Below are 16177 nucleotides of genomic sequence, written 5' to 3' on the forward strand. Positions count from 1 at the left end.
AGCAGTCCTACCCCCTACCCAGGACTCACTCCTGGAGGAGGACTTCCCGGACACCCAGCGGGTCCTCACGGTCAAGTGATGCATCTAGGACCGAACAGAGGCACAAGCAGGAGGGAGACCACTTTTATTGCCCGCCCTGGAATGACGCCCAGCATAGGCGGGGCAGGAGGGGTTAGGACCTATTCTGGACAATAAAGGTGCCCTCAGCGGATGTGGGCCATGTCGCCAAGGAAGGGTGTCTTCATGCAGCCGGTGCAGAGCTGGTCCATCCAGAGTGGCGCCTCATGCTGCAGGGGTGTGCGGCGTGGGTAGAAGGTGAAGTCTACCCGGTAGTTGAGTAGACAGCTGAGGGAGGCCATGTAGAGGTCAGAGAAGCGCACGAGGCGTCGTGAGAAGTACGTGGGGTTGTGGAAGGTGCGGAAGATGCTCCCAAACTGAGCGTTGAACAGGGCCTTGGTGATGCACCTGAGGAAGAGACATGGGGCACTAGAGCAGGCACAGCAGGAATGAGGCTGGGAGCCCTTCCTGCCCCACCCTGCCCACCTCAGCTCCTGCCGCTCCTTCATCCAGGCAGCCAGCACCTGCTGCGACTCGGCGTCCTGGTACGTCTGGGGGAGACGAGGTGGGTGCTGGGTGTGTGCCTGGGCGGCAGCCCTGCCCTCCCCCCGGGGCCGCCCTGCGCCCCCACACCTGCATGCGCTCCAGCAGCCCCGTGAGTGCCTGCTGCCACGTCAGCGAGTGCATGTACTGCTCCGTGTTGATGATGCGGATCTCGCGCTCTAGCTCGGGGATGATGGCACCGGTTCGCCAGCCGTGCCGTAGCATGAGGTCCTGGGGGGTGGAGGACAGGGATCAGCATCAGCCAGCAGGCTCCCTCCCTCCCACCCAGCCTTGCGCCCCTCACCGCCAGATCACTGTACAGATGGTCTCCGAAGTAGAGCACACGGGGTCCACGCCACTCCGTCAGGCGGAGGAAGTCATACAGGTTTCCCTGGGGAGAGGTGGGGGGGGGCACCGCTGAGCACAGCGTACCACGGGACTACCAGAGCCACGCCATGTTCTCCACCTTCCTCCCAAATCCCCAGGGGCAGCACGGCCCCTCCAGCTGGATGCCGGGCTGCCCTTTCCCGTGGCCTCAGTGTCCCCGGGCTCTGGCCCTCTCTCCTCCCCCTTCACAGTCAGGAAGGGGGTCTGCCTGCCACAGGAAGGTCTCCTGTCAGCCTGGCATGATGCCCTGGGCCTCCCCTCCCTGTGGCCTCACACCCACCCCAGGGATCCCACTCTGTGGGAAACAAACCACAGAAGCGAGCCTGTGGCCCTAAAGCCCTTCCTGTCCTCCCCGGCCTGGGCCCAGAGGGACCCAGCAGACCTCACTGCGAAGCCATCTGCCCCTCCTGCTCCAAAGCCAGAGAAAAGATGAAAGCAGTCAAGCTCAAACACAACAGAGGAAGCTCGTGGGAGAGCAGAAAATGGGGCAGGGGGCCCAGAGCAGGAAGCGCAGCAGCCAGTGAGGCAGGAGCCCACACCCTAGAAATGAACAGAATTCACACTCAGCGCAAAGGAGCTACTACAGTAGCCTGTGCATGCTAGCAGCAGGGGGAGAAAGCAAGGCGTGGCAGACACAGGGCCGTGAAAGGATTGTTGAAATAAGCTCAAGTGGGGAGGCTGTAGAGTCAAATACGAGTGGGTGGAGCGCTGAGGATGTGCCCTGAAACAAGAGAAAATTTCGAGGTACAGGTGCTGAGTCAGGCAAGACGGAACCTGGGTTCCAGGCTCCCCAGCAAGGGGAGACAGGAAGGGAGCATAAAGAAAGATGAGAACCAAGCAGGATCGGGCACACACACAAAATGAAACTTCAGATCATCAGGCATAAAGAAAAGGCTAAAAGCTGCCAAAGGAGAAAAACTCCCCTTGTTCCCCACGAAGGTACATGACCCTCCTCAGGCTTATTAGCCAAGATGCCAAGACAAAGGAGAGCGTTGCCCTCAGAGCTGAGGGTAAGAGCCTGCGCTCAAGGGGGCCATGGAGAGTTGGGTGCAAGCCAGGTAGGAGTACTGTCTACAGGCCGGGCCGCTGCCCTGGATACCCCAGGCTGCTCCCGACCCAACTGCTGACTTCCTCCCTCCCCCCAACCCCTGGAACCCCCACCCTCAAGAAGCCCAGCTCAGCCAGGATTTCCGCATTCCATCCAGGGCCAAATGCCTTAATCACCTCCTGCTCCTTAATCACCACACAACCCCCAGCACTGGGCCCCCTTCTCATCTTCCTAGCCACCAGCCAGGAAAGGGGGTCTTCCCCAAGGGCCCGTGAGCTGCTCCGGCCAGCTTGACTGGCTGTAGCAGAGTGGTCAGCCCCAACTAATGACATTGCTGTTTAGTGGGTATTCAGTAAATGCCTGGCCCATCTAAGGGCTTGTACACCACAATTCAAGTAGAACATACTTTTTTTTTTTTTAACATTATACTTCTTTTATAGATGAGAAAAAGCAAAGCACAGAGAGGTCAAGTGACTTGGCCAGACTCCCTCTGCTATCGAGCAGTAAACTTGGAATTCAAATGAAGGCAAACTGACCAGGCCTGTGTCCTGAGAGCCATTCCCTGGTGCCCCTGGAAATGGTGCAAGGGGGCAGAGCCACGGCAGATGTGTGGTGGCTGGGCAGGGCCCAGGAGGCTGTGCTACTGACCCCTCCACAGCCTGGGGCTATGGTTAGGCCACCCAGATAGCACTCACCTGCCGATAGATTTTGCCCTTCTCCAGGCGGGTGATGCGGTCCCAGTGCAGGGAGCCCTTCTCATCAAGTTTTCTGAAAGGCCTGGAGGCAGAGGGGTAAAGGGCTTGGATTCCAGTCTAGGGCAGGACCAGAAGCAGGCACCTCCTCAGTTTGCAAAGGCCACCTGCTCACATGGGCTGGGTGCTGACAAGGGGGTGTCCCCACCCCAAGCACACAGGGTGGTGAGCAAAGGCCAGTGCCCGCTCCCCACCCTCATCACCCCTGCTAGGCCCATACTTGCGCCGGTCAGTAAAGAAGCTGGGTTTGTCTGCCTGGACGATGACCACATCAAAGAGCTGGCGCCAGTCAGGACCCACCATGTGCCGCATCCCCTTGTCCCTGGGCAGAAGTGGAACAGGCAGCAGGTGGGCTGAGGCAGGCCCCTCCTTGGGCCCCGCCCCATTCCCCCCAGGACCCCCCCACCTCCCCACCGCAGGCAGCTCACACGAAGCTGAAAGGACTGTTGGTGATGAGGAAGAGCTGCTTCCTATGGGCCACCAGGCGGCTCAAGACGGCGAAGGTCTCGTCCCCTCTCAGGATGTACTTCTCTAACAGGGAGATGGGTCTGTGAGGGCCAGCCCGGCCCCCTGCCCAGAAAGCCGCAGCAGGGCTACTGTCTACCCTTACCCATATCCTGTTCGATCCACTGGTACATGAGGCCCTTCACGTGCACATCTCGAATGGCATCCTGGGGGTAGGAGAAGGACTGTGAGGGTACAGTGGGGCCAAGAAGGCCTGCCCTGCTGTGGCTGACTTGATCTTCCCTGCCACCCCAAGAGGCAGGCCCAGTGTCCTCACTGTCACATCCTTGTAGAGGTGCGCCTGGTCAAACTCCAGGCCGTGACTCAGGAAGTGGTCCACCACGCAGGACAGCAGTGCCATTTCTGGCAGTGAGAAGATGTCCATGAACTGCTTGATGGAGGGACCCTGTGGAGGGAGCAGCCACCTCAGCAGCCCCTCTAGCCCTACCGCCCCTCGCCCTGGAGACCAGTGTCCCTTGGGACACTGGTAGAGGGAAACTACCTGCTGGGTGAGCCAGCCCACCAGGGTGAGGGCACCCACAGCGAGATCACTGAGCTGCCTGCCCTGGCCAGTGGCAGTGTTAGACGGAGCAAGTACCTTGCCGTAGAAGCCACTCATCTGGTACAGTGGGATGTGCTGGGTGCCCCCATATAGATCTATCACCTCCTCGTCAGGCACAGGCTGGAGGCCCCTGGGTGGATGCACAGACATCATGAGTCTGAAGTGGTCCTGAGCTGAGGCCACGGTGTAAGATGCAGGTTGAGGGGGTGGGGGGACAGCAGGGTCAGGCAGGGCAGTCTGCACTGACCTGTAGGCCGTCCCCAGCTGCACATAATGGAAGGCATCAATCTTCATCAGAAGGCTCTGGGAGCACCAGGGGAATGGGATGGGTGGTAAGAAAGGGGCTTGCATTCATTCATCCAAGCCAGCCTCTTCCAGTCCCTGTGCTGAAGCCCCAGCTGGAAGGTACCAAGGGGATTAAGTGCCCGTGAAGCTACAGCTGTGAGGCCAGGGGTAGCCCCTTATAGAGGATGGGGGCTAAGGAAGTAGTGCTGATGCACATCCAGTCAGGAGGGGCCCCGCGGAGAACATGGCCTAGCCACTCACCTTCTGAATGTCGTAGTGGAGGCCTCGGATGGCAAAACTGGGGTCGTAGTCATATTTCCGGATCCCCTCTGGGTACTGTCGGGGGGGGGAAGTGCGCCACGCCTGAGCCAGTGGCAATGCCAGACCTCTGGCTGGGCAGCTGCCTCAGGGGACCTCCGTGACTCAGCCTGAGGCTCCCCCGGGGCCTGGGCCGTCTGCCCGGCCAGGCTCACCTTGTAGTGCTCAATCAGGATGTCGCGGGCGGCACTGAAGATCTCGGGGTGCAGCGCATCTGCGTACTGGGCCAGCGTGTAGTCGTAGTCGAAGCCATAGACTTCGACATCACGCAGGCTGATCTCGTTGTTGGCATAGATGGCTGCTGGGTTCAGGAGACTGCAGACCTCGGGGGGCAGGAGGTCTGGAGGGAGGAGATGCAGGTATGATGAGATGAACACGGAAGAAGCAAATGGTCACCGAGCACTTTCCAGGTGCCCAGCTCTGGGAGGCTCATGAAACCACCCAAGATGGGCAATCTTAGCCCGAGGCTGCATATGGTCAAACTGAGGCTTAGAAATGCCACTTGCCCAGGGTCACGTGGTTGGGGTAAGGCAGAGCTGGCAATGGGACAAGACCACAGCTGGATCTCCCACCTCTGGGTCTTGGGTTACACCCCTGCCTGCAGCCCACCAGGTGAACTGAGCCCACGTCCCCTCCAGGCTCTCATAAGCCCCACTGGACCCATGGCTATGCTTGGGCCCTTTCCACCCTGCCTGAAGCTCAGGCTGGGACTGAGGAACATTATAGGAGTTGGGGGAGGGGGGAGTATGGGGTAGCTCTTCTGTCGCTCATTTTCCCGGGTCTGAGCACCTGCCACGGCCTGTGGAATGAGGCCCCTCTAATCGGATTTCAGCGGCCCGCCAGTCCACGTAATGACATTTGCTACTTTTGGCCAGGGAACATTGCTAATTACGACAGGCAGGACGTGTGATGTTGGGCTGCAGGGCAGTACCCAGGTTGCTCCCTTCTGGGGATGTGGTCATGGCCACCCCAAGTCCCTGGCTGCTATGGTCAGGTTGAGTGGGACACCGTGCAGAGTAGGCTCTAGGGTCCTAGGGAGGCAGAGGAGGATGAGGGGGTCCCAGGCTTATCTGCCTCAGTTTCCCCATCTATACAGTAGGGGAGTTGAATGGGGAAAGGGCCTGGGCTTTGAGGTCACAGAGACCAAGCCAAATACCCCCTCTTACAACTGGCACCTCAGAAAAGTTACCTCACATTTTGTACCTCAGATTCCCTATTTTTCAAGGTGGAATCAAAATCGTGCCAACCTACAGAATTATGGAGAGGTCATGTTGAATGTGCTCTGTGCAGCATTCCTGCTCTGCACCCAGCAAACGGATTAAATGAACCACGGGCCTCTGAAGCCTGTCACCTCCCTGTCCCGGATCTCCCTGCATCACTCGAGGAGTAGGGGCTGTGGGAGAGGGGACCAGGTGGGATTAGGTGCACAGGACACCGCCCTGCAGGGGCTCCAGGTGGCCCCATTCCTGAGACCACTAGCTTGTGTCTAAGGCCCGCACCCACAGCCCAAGCCTCCACGGAATTCCTGTCTCAGCCACAAGAAGGCACAATCCTGAAGCAGAAACCCTCGGCCACACAGCTGCCTGTGCACAGAGGCAAACACCGATGAGCTCCCACGCTCTGAGCATTTGCCTTGGAGGCCCCTTTGGAACACGGGCTCCACCCTACCCCCTTTCCTTTGGAGCAAAGTGCAGGGTGTGGGTGGGGGAACAAGTGTGGCTGGTTCCTCTAGGGGCCCCAGGCCAACGTAAGCCTGGCACAGAGCAGCTGTTTCGCAGACTCGTGGGTGCAGACAGAACACTCCTCACTTGGATGCACGTGAGACGCAGCTGCCTTCAGCTCTCTAGGGAACTGCTTGTGAGATGCCCCTCTGATGTCACTAGGCCTCTGATGTCACTGGGCCTTGCTCTCCCCACGGTCCTGAGTTCCTGGGCACCAAGTCCAGTAGCCCCCCAGGGCTACTGGGGGGAGGGGAGGGATCTGCTTGGCAGCATAGCCCCTTGTTGCCGGCAGAGTTCTAGCCAAGACCAGGCTTCTGCCTCTGTCCTTGAAAATGTTCCCAGGATGGACAATCCTCTGAGGAACAAAGCAGGATGGGGAAGCAGCCCATGGGGTCTGCCCTCCTGACCTGATTTCTGGACGGAGGAAAGCACAGCTCTGGGAGCCACAAGGTCCACTCCTTTCCACGGGACTATGGTGGCGCACAGGGCCAGGTGAGGAGGATGTACTCCTCACCTGCACTGGCCTCCCAAGTTCACTGGGCTCACTGTGCAGACCTCACCCTCCTTTCCTCTTCTCAGTCCCCAGTTCCCACCCCTGCCCCAGGCTCCAGGGCCAACTCTTCCCCACGGCAGCTGTAAGACTCACTGTGGGTGCCTTCCTCCCAGCTGTTGCTGGGTGCACTTGCTGGGTGCCTTAGAGGCTCATCCTGTTCAAGCCTTACTCCAATCCTGTGAGGTGGTCCTACTTATGCATCCATCATCCAGAGGAAGAAATGGGCTCAGGAAGGTGAAGTCACTTGCTCTAAACCATCCAGCGGTAGGCAATGCAGTTGAGATTAAAATTCGGGTCACTCCACTTGCCTTAACCACTCTGCCCCTAGGCCTAGCCTTTCAGTGTCCCCATGCTGGCAGGGAGGCACTGGGCTGGGGCCTGGCTCCTGGGCAAAGTTTTGCCCACAGGCATTAGCCCAAGGCATACCTCAATGCCCAGAATGTCCCCCAGAAAACCCAGTCAAGAGTGATGAGTTAGGACTCAGGGGTGCCAGTCTGGCTCATCCTAGCATCTTGGAAATGATGCTTTCACATCAAGAGGAGCTTGGGTGGCTCTGTGATGATCTTAAGATCCAGGTGAGCCAGGTGTGACAAAGCCCAGCAGGCCTTCCTGTGTTCTCTCCCACACCTACAAGGCAGGCTCCTCAGGTTGCTCTACAGAAGGTCTTCTCCAGACCCAGAGCAAACACAAATCCTTAACAGCATCCCAGGCCTGTCCTGTCCACTGAAGGGGGGGGTGGGGGGTGGGAGGGGCGGGGTCCTGACAGAGGTCCAAGGGCTTCAGAACCACAATTCCTCACTATTCTGCCTTGGACTTCTCAGGTGAGTCCTGTCCAGCTCTCCACACAGCTAGAGTGGAGGCTCTAATCATCTGGAATCTTCCAGACAGGGCCACTTTGTCTTACCAGACAATGAAAGCCACATCACCCTTGGGGGCTCCTCTAGAAGCTCCCCTGCCCTTTCCAGGCCTCGTTCCTTCTGTGTCTCCACCACAGCCCTGTGTTGTGGGTTTGTGTTTTACACTGTAGACTCTGAGGGTCCAAGAGGGTTGAGGCCTGCTGAGCGCCACCCCGCGGGTCAGTGATAGGGTCAAGCCCAAACCACATATGCCTGCCACAGAAGAGAGAAGAGCCTCAGGGTGGGTGTGGGGACCAATATCAGGCACTCTCAGATCTCTGGCTTCATCAGGGCATCCCAGCCTCTCATCCCATCCCTGTCTGGAAGATTCCAGATGATTAGAGCCTCCACTCTAGCTGTGTGGAGAGCTGGACAGGACTCACCTGAGAAGCCCAAGGCAGAATAGTGGTTCTTAAGGCCTTGGACCTCTGTCAGGACCCCCCCCCCCCCCCCCCCCCCCCCGCCCCGCTTCAGTGGACAGGACAGGCCTGGGATGCTGTTAAGGATTTGTGTTTGCTCTGGGTCTGGAGAAGACCTTCTGTAGAGCAACCTGAGGAGCCTGCCTTGTAGGTGTGGGAGAGAACACAGGAAGCCTAGCCTCTCTGGGGAGAGGCTGCAGGTTCATCAGCCCATTTTGCAGTGTCTCGGCCAAGGATGAAGCCACCCTTGTGGACTCCAGGGCCCTGGGGTGGCTTGGTCTCGTTTCTCCAACCAATACCTTCCCCTCCTGGGCTGAGAGTGCCTCGGACCTCGGTGGCAATCCAGAGGTGTCTGCAAAGTCTAGTCCGCGTCCGCTTAGGTTGGGCAGCGCCGCCGGCCGGCTTTGTCCCTGGAGCTCCCGCCCCAACTAAGGGCCCCTAAGAGAACAAGGGGTAGGGGCATTTCCGCCGCAGCATCCCGGCAGACGGGGTCGCCAGGAAAGACGGTGGGGGCTCCGCATTCCGGAGGCCGCTTCGGGAACCCCGAGATCCTGCAGACCGAGCCAGGAAACAAACCTCCCGTCGGCCCGTCTGCCTCCGGACGTCGGGGCGGCCCTAGAGGGCCCCGGGACGACCAGCGGGAGCCTCTCCAGAAATGCTGCTCGGCCTTCAGGCTCCGGGGCCCCGGCGAGCCTCACCAGGGTGCTTTCCCCGAAGAGCGGCGCCCGGGACGGCTCGGGACCGCTGGTCTATCCGTCGCCTGGGCGCGCGCCGGCCGCCGCGCGGATACACCCCCGGCGCCCATCCCACCTCGGCTCACCCACCGTGCACCAATCTCCGCATGTCCTGGTAACGAGCCCACAGGTGCGCGCTGAGCTCGGCGCCGCCGGCGGGCGCCGGGGCGGGCGCGGGGCGCGGGGCACCGGGGCAGTGGGCGCCGGGACCCGGGGGGCCGCAGCCAGGGCAGGAGGGCGAGGACGACGCGGCTCGCGGCCCGCCGTGGCCCCTGCACGGCAGCCAGCGCCGAGCGGCCGCCCGCAGCCCCGCACCCGCCATGCCCGCCGCGCGGCCCGCGCAGCCCTCGGCCCGTCGGCCAGTCCGCCGCCCTCCGACTGCGCGCCCGCCACGGTGGCCGCGTGCTCCTCACGGCGGCCGGCCAATGGGCGCGGCGCGCGGAGCCCGGCCGGCCAATGGGCGCGCCCCTCGGCCTGGGGGGCGGGAGGTCCCGGGGCGGGGCGGGACGGGTTCCCTAGCCCCCTCCCCCGTCTCCTCGAGGCTGAGGAGGACTCTGCGCCCCCCTTCGGTGGCCACCGCAGCGATGGCCGCTCTTTGGGCTCCCTTCCCGGGAGGTCGGAGGACCCAAGAACGGTCGTCTCCTTGAGGCTGCAGACGGCCGGGACACGGAGAGGGAAGGGTCGGAGCGCGGCGGCCCCACCTCGACCCCCGGTCCTCTGTCTCCCCCTCCGTTCCCGGGTCCTCTAGCCCGCCGCCCCCCGCGCCCGCCCCTGTCCTTCACGACCTCAGCTCCGCCACCGCTCCCAGCCAGTGATGCGGCGAGGGTCCTGTTCCCTGCAGATCAGAGGCCGGCCAGTTTCACTCTAGCGAATAAAGAGCCTTCCCCACGCCGGGTGAGACCTCGGGACCCACAGCGCCGCTGAAGCAGCCTCTCCTCGCTCCCGCCCTCTACCGCACACAGATGACCCCTTTTAACCTAGGGCAGGACCCCTGAGCGGTACGCTGCAGAGTTGTGGGCCCGGGGTCACTGCGCCTGCCTGGTTCTGACCTCAGCAAACAGCCGCACTGACCTCACTCTCCGCTTTCCCGCGCGGGGCCCCCATTGAGATGCCGCGGTCTCTTCCAGCAATGTTTCCAGACTTCCCATCGAAATTCGGCATTCCTTCTTGGAACCACTCTCCACCTGTGTTTCTTCTACTCAGATCTGTTTCCTGAGCCCGCATGCGTACCAGGTGGTGCACTGCACCGGTGGGCCCTGTCGGTGGGGACCTGGCCGGCTAGACACTCTGTTTCCTTGGGGTGCTCCTCCCGGTTTAAGGGTGTGTGCCTATTTGAATACACATTGCATCTTGGCTGAGCACTTACATATGGTGGGCCAGATCCTGGGCCAGGTGATGGGGCAGGATGGAGGCGGAAGGGTAGGCACGTGTGAGCCCCAGGAAGCTAGGAGGGCGTTGAACACCTGTCCACAAGTAAGTCCTCAGGCGGGAGATGGGTGCCCCGCAGTGACAGGCTTCCAGAGCCACCAAAAGAAACGAGTGAGTGCCAAGCCAGTGTGTGCGGGAAGCTGGAGAAGGCAGGTTATCCGGGTAGCAGCACTGGCCTGGCTGCTCAGCTCGGCTCTGTGACCCTTGCCAGGGGCCCTGCTTGCTCTGTCCCTCTTCTCCAGCCTGTTTGTGTATACTTTGTGTTCACGTCACCAGACTTTTTTCACTAAGTTTTCATTTGATTTTTTTAGTTTGTGTACTAGTTGTCTCCCTTTCCAAAGATAAGGACCCAGTTGTTTTTTTAGCCTTAGGTAATAAAGTGACAGCTGTTTACAACAAAGCATGGAGACTTAGTGACTTAGCAAGAGTGAAGGCTCTGGAGTCTGAGCTCTGCTACTACCTGGCTCAAGCTTTTAACTTCTCAGTTTCCCATCTATAAAAGGAGAAGATGCAAATAGAGGCGAGTTTCCCTAGGATTTAGAGTGCATGTAAAGAACTGGCACTCAATAAATCGTTATCGCCATCATCATCATCCTGTTTTAACTAATGATAATCGATCAGCTACTATGCTCCAGGCATTGTGGTAAGTGCTTTGTTTGTTTTACCTCTAAATCCTCCCAGCATCAGAGAAAGGGTCCCATTTTGTGGAGCAAGGGATGTGGTTTGACAAAGCCCATTCTCCTGAGCCACTCTGCTCTTCTGTGATTATTGTGAATAAGGAGATGATGCATAAAAAGCACCTACACGTCCCTGTATAACGGTAAGTGCCCCGGATACAGGATGGCTTTGATTAATTTCAGGGTTGTTTGTCACAAGGTGATTACTTGGACTTTTGTTGTGATAAAGTTCAGCTTTCAACAATGCATATCAAATTCTGTTATTTTTAGTATTCTTGTCACCAGTCGCAACCCCGAAATAAATGCAAAGAATTGCATAATTGCACTCTATAGTACAATGCGGTATACGTTTAGCCCATCAGAGAGGGTCGTCACTTCTAGCAGGACTTTAAGAAAAAAGATGGCGGTGGCAGAGTAGGGGGTGCCGCCGCCAACTCCGAGCACTGGCTTGCACTGGGGAGGCTGGGGCGGAGCCGGGTGGACGCCACGTGGGAGGCCCCGCCCCCTTGGGCCACCCTGCCTCCAGAGCCTAGGCGCCTGCGCCAGCTCCCTCGGGCTGGGCTCCACCTTAAGGAGCACGCGCACTCTGCCGCAATCGGATTGGCGGGTCCTCGCGCCCCACCGCACTCTGATTGGTGGAGCCGCCCAGTCTCTGGGGCCGGGTGTCCGAGCTCAGCTTCTTCAGCTCCGCGGCTGCCTGGAGGTGGCGCAGGCCGGCCGCCGGACTCGTCTTCAGCAGGGAGCTCCAGTCCAGGAGCTTGGGCAGCTCTCGTCGCTCCTGGTTCCGCTGAACCCCTGTCCACGACCTGGGTCGGGCATGTTTTCCAGGGCCCAGGTGAAGCGGATCCTGCAGCGGGTGCCCGGGAAGCAGCGACTCGGCGTTTACAGGTTCCTGCCCTTCTTTTTTGTCCTGGGAGGAACGATGGAGTGGATCATGATTAAACTGCGCGTGGGCCAGGAGACCTTCTGTAAGTGGGGGTGCAGCAGCGTCCGTTTCATTTCAGGAAGGCAGGAGGCGGCAAGGGACCCGTTTCCCTGGGGGACAGTCAGGTTGCAGACTGCTCATTCCACTCTGAGCGCTGAGCTGCCTTTACCGTGGTCAGACGGGCAAGTACGGTTACATTCGCGGCCCCGGGCTCTCTTGTAAGCGGGGCGACAGAAGCACTTTGGTGTCCAACCTTGAGACCTTCCCTGCACTTTGAGGGGAGAGCACGTGACTCCACGCGGAACACCCTCCTCTCAAGCCAGCTCCTTCGTCCCTGCCCGCCGGTGACATTTGTTTGGTTGGTCCTAAGGAACACACTTGCTCACAGCACTGTAGAAGCGAGTGCGACCCTGAAGATTCATGGAAACACCTGCTAATTGGTCAGCCCTCTCTGGATTCTTCAGTCCAAACCCTGGAGAGAGCTGGTCCGCCTTGGCCTAGAGGATTGCCACAGTCTTTGCGGGACAGAGTCACTGACACCAGGGCCCAGCAAAGAATGCCTGTGAAAAGAATGCCTGGCATTGCTTTGCCAAGCCTTAGCGCTAGTTACCCTTCTGGAAAAACTTTCCCACCCCCTTGGCCATTTCTGCTTTATTCCTCTCCAGAAACACGTTATCACTTGCGAATTACCAACCCTCATTTAAAAACAAATTTTTTTGTGTTTGTTTATTTTTGAGAGAGAGCAGGTGCCAGAGTGAGGGAGGGGCAAAGAGAGAGAGAGGGAGACAGAGGATCTTAAAGGGGCTCTGCCCTGAGAACAGAGAGCCCGATGTGGGGCACAAACCCACCAAACGGGAGATCGCGACCTGAGCCGAAGTCAGATGCTTAACCGACTGAACCACCCAGGCGCCCCTATTTAAAAAAAAAAAAATTAAATAAAAAAATTAAAGATTTTTAAGCAATCTCTAGCCCCAACGTGGGTCTCCGCGAACCTGCAACCCTGAGATCAAGAGTTGCATGTTCCACCTACCCAGCCATCCAGGTGCTGGGCCAACCCTTATTTTAAAAACACTGTTACATTAGCGCTTCCTAAAGATACTTACCTTTTGTTCATCTATTCATCAGTATTTAATACACACCCATGAGAGTATGTAAGGAACAAGGCAATGTCCCCTCCTTCAGAAGAGCTCTAATGGCAGAGACCCATCATAAAGACTGTTACTATTAAGTGTGGTCAATACTGAGGGGACAGTGGCAGGGGGCAATGGCAGTCTTGGGGGAGTGTGGAGAACTCAGCTGGATCAGATGGTGCAGGGAAGGCTTCCAGGAGTTACCATGCCAGGTGGGACCTGAAGATTGAGTAGGTCAGCCAGATGAGGGGAACGTTTGTGGAGGTGAAAGTCTGACGCTAGTGCCATGGTGTGAAAGATTACTGTTTGAGGGCCTGAAGGTGAGTGGAGTGAGGGATGAAGTGGTTAGAAATGTGCCTGGGCGGATGTGTCCAGAAGCACTGGAGAACCAAGAACGTACCCAAAGGATTGCAGGTTTTAAGCTGCGGAGGATTAACAAGAGAGTGGGTTCTTGTGGAGAGGAGGCAAGAACACAGGCTGTTGGTTGTTCAGGCCTGAGATGATGGCCTGGTCGGGTGGGTGTAGATGGGATGCCCAAGAGTGGAGTTGAGAGACACTCAGGAGATGGTACTGACAGGGCCTTGTGACTGAGTGGACTCAGGAGATGAGTGGTGGAGGCTTCTGGTAGGACAGCCGGGGCAGGGGTGGGGTTAGGGAGGGGACACTGGCGGGGCAGTCCAGACTCCGTTTTTGGACGTGCCGAGGTGGAGATAGTTCTATAGATCTGAAGCTCAGCAGGCAGATCTGTCTCATGGGTCTGGGTTTATAGGTCATTTGAAACCAGATTGGAAGGAAAGTCAGAGGCAAATCCAACATTTTAAGGATGACTAGAAGTAGCCAGAGAGGCAAGGAGGAAACCCAGAGGCTCAGGAATCTGACTCTGTGAATGGGGGGTGTGGGGTGTGTGTGTGGGGGTCATCCTCCCCTCTCCCACCAGGAGAGACCTGAAAATATGGAGATTCGGGTCAGGAAAGGGGGGTGGAGACAGGCTACACATACCTGGCTCTTGAGAAGGTGGGAGAGCTTGGGATCAGAGCAGAGGCATGAGAGCAGCCCTTGGAAGTTAGCTGGAAGAATTCTTTACTGATGACTTAGCTGTGTGAAGAAGAGTCCATGGCCTTCTGGGGGTAAGTGAAGAAGGGTCAGGGTCATGACTGAGGAAATAGGATTGTCAGGCATCACAAGTGGACCCAGTTAAATGCATAAGTTGGTCCTACACCACAAAGCAGAGTGAGGCATGCAGGAGGAAGGCAATTGGATTAGTCTATAGTTGGGTTTTGAAGATGGGTCAAGAAGTTATTAAGAGGGGACTGCAGCTGGTTTGGGCAGGAAGAGAGAACAAGAAGGGGCTGAGGAGGTATTCAGGGGCCAAGGGCCTGGGGAAGAAGTTGATAGAGGTTCAAGGACGGAATGGCTAGAAAGGTGGTAGAGGTTGTGGTCAGAGCAGGATGAATACTTCAGAGAACACCGCAAGTAGATGGCAGAAGGTGGCCAGAGAAGTCAGGGAGGTGAAGGGGCTAGTGCTTCATCCCCATGGCAGGTGGTGTTGCCTGGAAGATCACACAGGGAGGTCAAGGAGCCTGAACGAGATGCCAGCATTTTCAGTGACTGAAGGGGAGTGGTGGCGCCAGGTGCCCATGAGAGAGCCAGGTGCCCATTGTGGCAAATGGCGTAAGCCCCAAAGGAAGAGGGTGAAGAATCTGCAGTGTCGAAGGGCAGCTGCTGAGAACAAGGGAACTCACCTCACCTCCCCACCCTGAGTTCCTGGTGTAGGTGAGGGAGTAGCAGAGAGCTGCAGGGCAAGACGTGCCTTTGAGGCACTTCAGTTAAGGATGATTTCAGAGAAAGACATTTTTTCGGGGGGGGGGGGGGGGAAGGGGGGGTGGGTGGGCAGGGGAGGAAGTGAGGAAAGTCTTAAAAACATTGCTAAGAGGTATGCCAGGACAGGATCCTGTCTTTGAAGACACTCTTACCATGCTATTAAAATCCAGAACTGCATTAACATAGTCCTCATCTAACTCAAGTTTTGTTTTAAATGAGGTTTATTTTGGCATTGAGTTAAACAGTGAGATTCAGAAAGAGCTTGAGAGCTCTAGGCCACTGGTTAAATTAGTCAGATCTGAGTACTTTTAATTCCTGTTTCTTAAAAATCTAAGTGAAATTTTTATTTGACACAGATGATGTCTACCGTAGAAAAGCCTCAGAACGACAGTATCAGAGAAGGCTGGAAAATGCATCGGAGACTGTACTTCAGCCGTCAATAAAGTAAACATGAAATTTTACTACTGGTTTCAATTCCTTTGAAAATGTACTTTTCAGATCTCTTGTTCTTCCCAGAACTGCCTTTACAAAGAATTTTTATAGTTTTCCTGTCTCTGCTTGAATACTTCCCAAGTCACTGTTGGATGGCACTTATGGAAAATACTTTCCTCCTGAAACACTCTTGCCCATTAAATCCACTCGATGAAAATACTAGAAAAAAAATTAATGTTTATGTGAGAGAGAGAGAGAGAGAGAGAGAGAGAGCGCGCGAAAGAATGGCGGAGGGACAGAGAGAGGAAGACACAGAATCTGAAGGAGGTTCCAGGCTCTGAGCTGTCAGCACAGAGCCCAACGAGGGGCTTGAACCCACCAACTGCGAGATCATGACCAGAGCCAAAGTCAGAAGCTTAACTGACTGAGTCACCCAGGTGTCCCTCCATGAAAATATTTCTTAAACAATTCAAGGATCAAAAACAAAACAAAACAAAACAATTCAAGGATCAGTCAGGATGCTTTTTAGTGCAGTCTCAGTCTGAATTATTTGTGAAGTCTTGTTTTAGGCCACAAATAATTACTTGTTTGCAGAATTTAGATTTAAACATAGAGATAAAAGATCTCTACTGCAAGATTATTTAAACCAAGATAATTTTGCAGATTACATTCCTGCTAGCTACCAATCTGTCAACATTTGCTAGGGTGGTGGGAATTCCTGACCACACATTACTCATGTCAGGTGCTCTTATGAACAGAAATAAACCCTCCCCTTGCCTGTCCCCACTAATATACAAGGGCTGGACCTCCATAAGGACTCCAGAGGGGACAGGCTTCCCACTCCTCTGTGATGAAGATGTGCTTTCATCCAGCTGCTAAAGATAAAGACACTACTTCTTCCCTGAGAAAGTGAACCTTCACACTGCAAAGCAACCATAAAGTAACCACAGACTTCATCTGAATCGGAGGCTCAGAGGAGAGATTT

The 16177-nt window shown here is 56.8% G+C and overlaps 3 protein-coding genes across 8 annotated transcripts in view; 2 read left to right on the forward strand and 1 right to left on the reverse strand.

Annotated features, from left to right (window-relative positions):
- Positions 1 to 229, forward strand: part of STAB1 (stabilin 1) — a 26876-nt gene extending 26647 nt beyond the window's left edge. For 3 of the 6 annotated variants that reach the window (XM_053898476.1, XM_053898478.1, XM_053898477.1), the window contains exon 69: positions 3 to 229. In XM_053898476.1, coding sequence (XP_053754451.1) covers positions 3 to 79 — 77 coding nt within the window. In that variant the 3' untranslated portion in view covers positions 80 to 229. The remainder of the gene's footprint in view (positions 1 to 2) is intronic. The other 3 variants (XM_053898482.1, XM_053898479.1, XM_053898480.1) reach the window with 1 other exon arrangement.
- Positions 108 to 9167, reverse strand: NT5DC2 (5'-nucleotidase domain containing 2). The gene is made up of 14 exons (XM_019417155.2): positions 8870 to 9167; positions 4612 to 4796; positions 4400 to 4474; positions 4101 to 4156; positions 3890 to 3983; positions 3569 to 3697; positions 3398 to 3458; positions 3216 to 3318; positions 3008 to 3109; positions 2731 to 2812; positions 905 to 991; positions 691 to 831; positions 544 to 608; positions 108 to 465 (listed from the first exon to the last, which is right to left on the reverse strand). The coding sequence occupies exons 1-14, from the start codon at positions 9099 to 9101 to the stop codon at positions 204 to 206; spliced, it is 1674 nt and encodes a 557-aa protein (XP_019272700.1). The 5' UTR covers positions 9102 to 9167; the 3' UTR covers positions 108 to 203.
- A 2379-nt stretch (positions 9168 to 11546) lies between these two features.
- LOC109247915 (small integral membrane protein 4) lies at positions 11547 to 15221 on the forward strand. Its single transcript, XM_019417160.2, has 2 exons — positions 11547 to 11852; positions 15117 to 15221. Exons 1-2 carry the CDS (start codon positions 11702 to 11704, stop codon positions 15206 to 15208), a joined length of 243 nt encoding a protein of 80 aa, XP_019272705.1. The 5' UTR covers positions 11547 to 11701; the 3' UTR covers positions 15209 to 15221.
- Positions 15222 to 16177: the final 956 nt, after the last annotated feature.

Source organism: Panthera pardus, unplaced genomic scaffold (assembly GCF_024362965.1).
Source record: "Panthera pardus isolate Hobbes unplaced genomic scaffold, ASM2436296v1 HiC_scaffold_8, whole genome shotgun sequence".
Classification (NCBI taxonomy): domain Eukaryota; kingdom Metazoa; phylum Chordata; class Mammalia; order Carnivora; family Felidae; genus Panthera; species Panthera pardus.

Bases quoted from the DNA above. Each gene is read 5' to 3' on its own strand.
- LOC109247915 (XM_019417160.2), top strand. From the start codon at position 11,702: ATGTTTTCCAGGGCCCAGGTGAAGCGGATCCTGCAGCGGGTGCCCGGG. The intron at 11,853-15,116 runs GTAAGTGGGGGT...TATTTGACACAG, and splicing joins CGTGGGCCAGGAGACCTTCT to ATGATGTCTACCGTAGAAAA.
- NT5DC2 (XM_019417155.2), bottom strand. From the start codon at position 9,101: ATGGCGGGTGCGGGGCTGCGGGCGGCCGCTCGGCGCTGGCTGCCGTGC. The intron at 4,797-8,869 runs GTGGGTGAGCCG...TCCTCCCTCCAG, and splicing joins CATGCGGAGATTGGTGCACG to ACCTCCTGCCCCCCGAGGTC. The intron at 3,459-3,568 runs GTGAGGACACTG...TCCTACCCCCAG, and splicing joins ACCTCTACAAGGATGTGACA to GATGCCATTCGAGATGTGCA.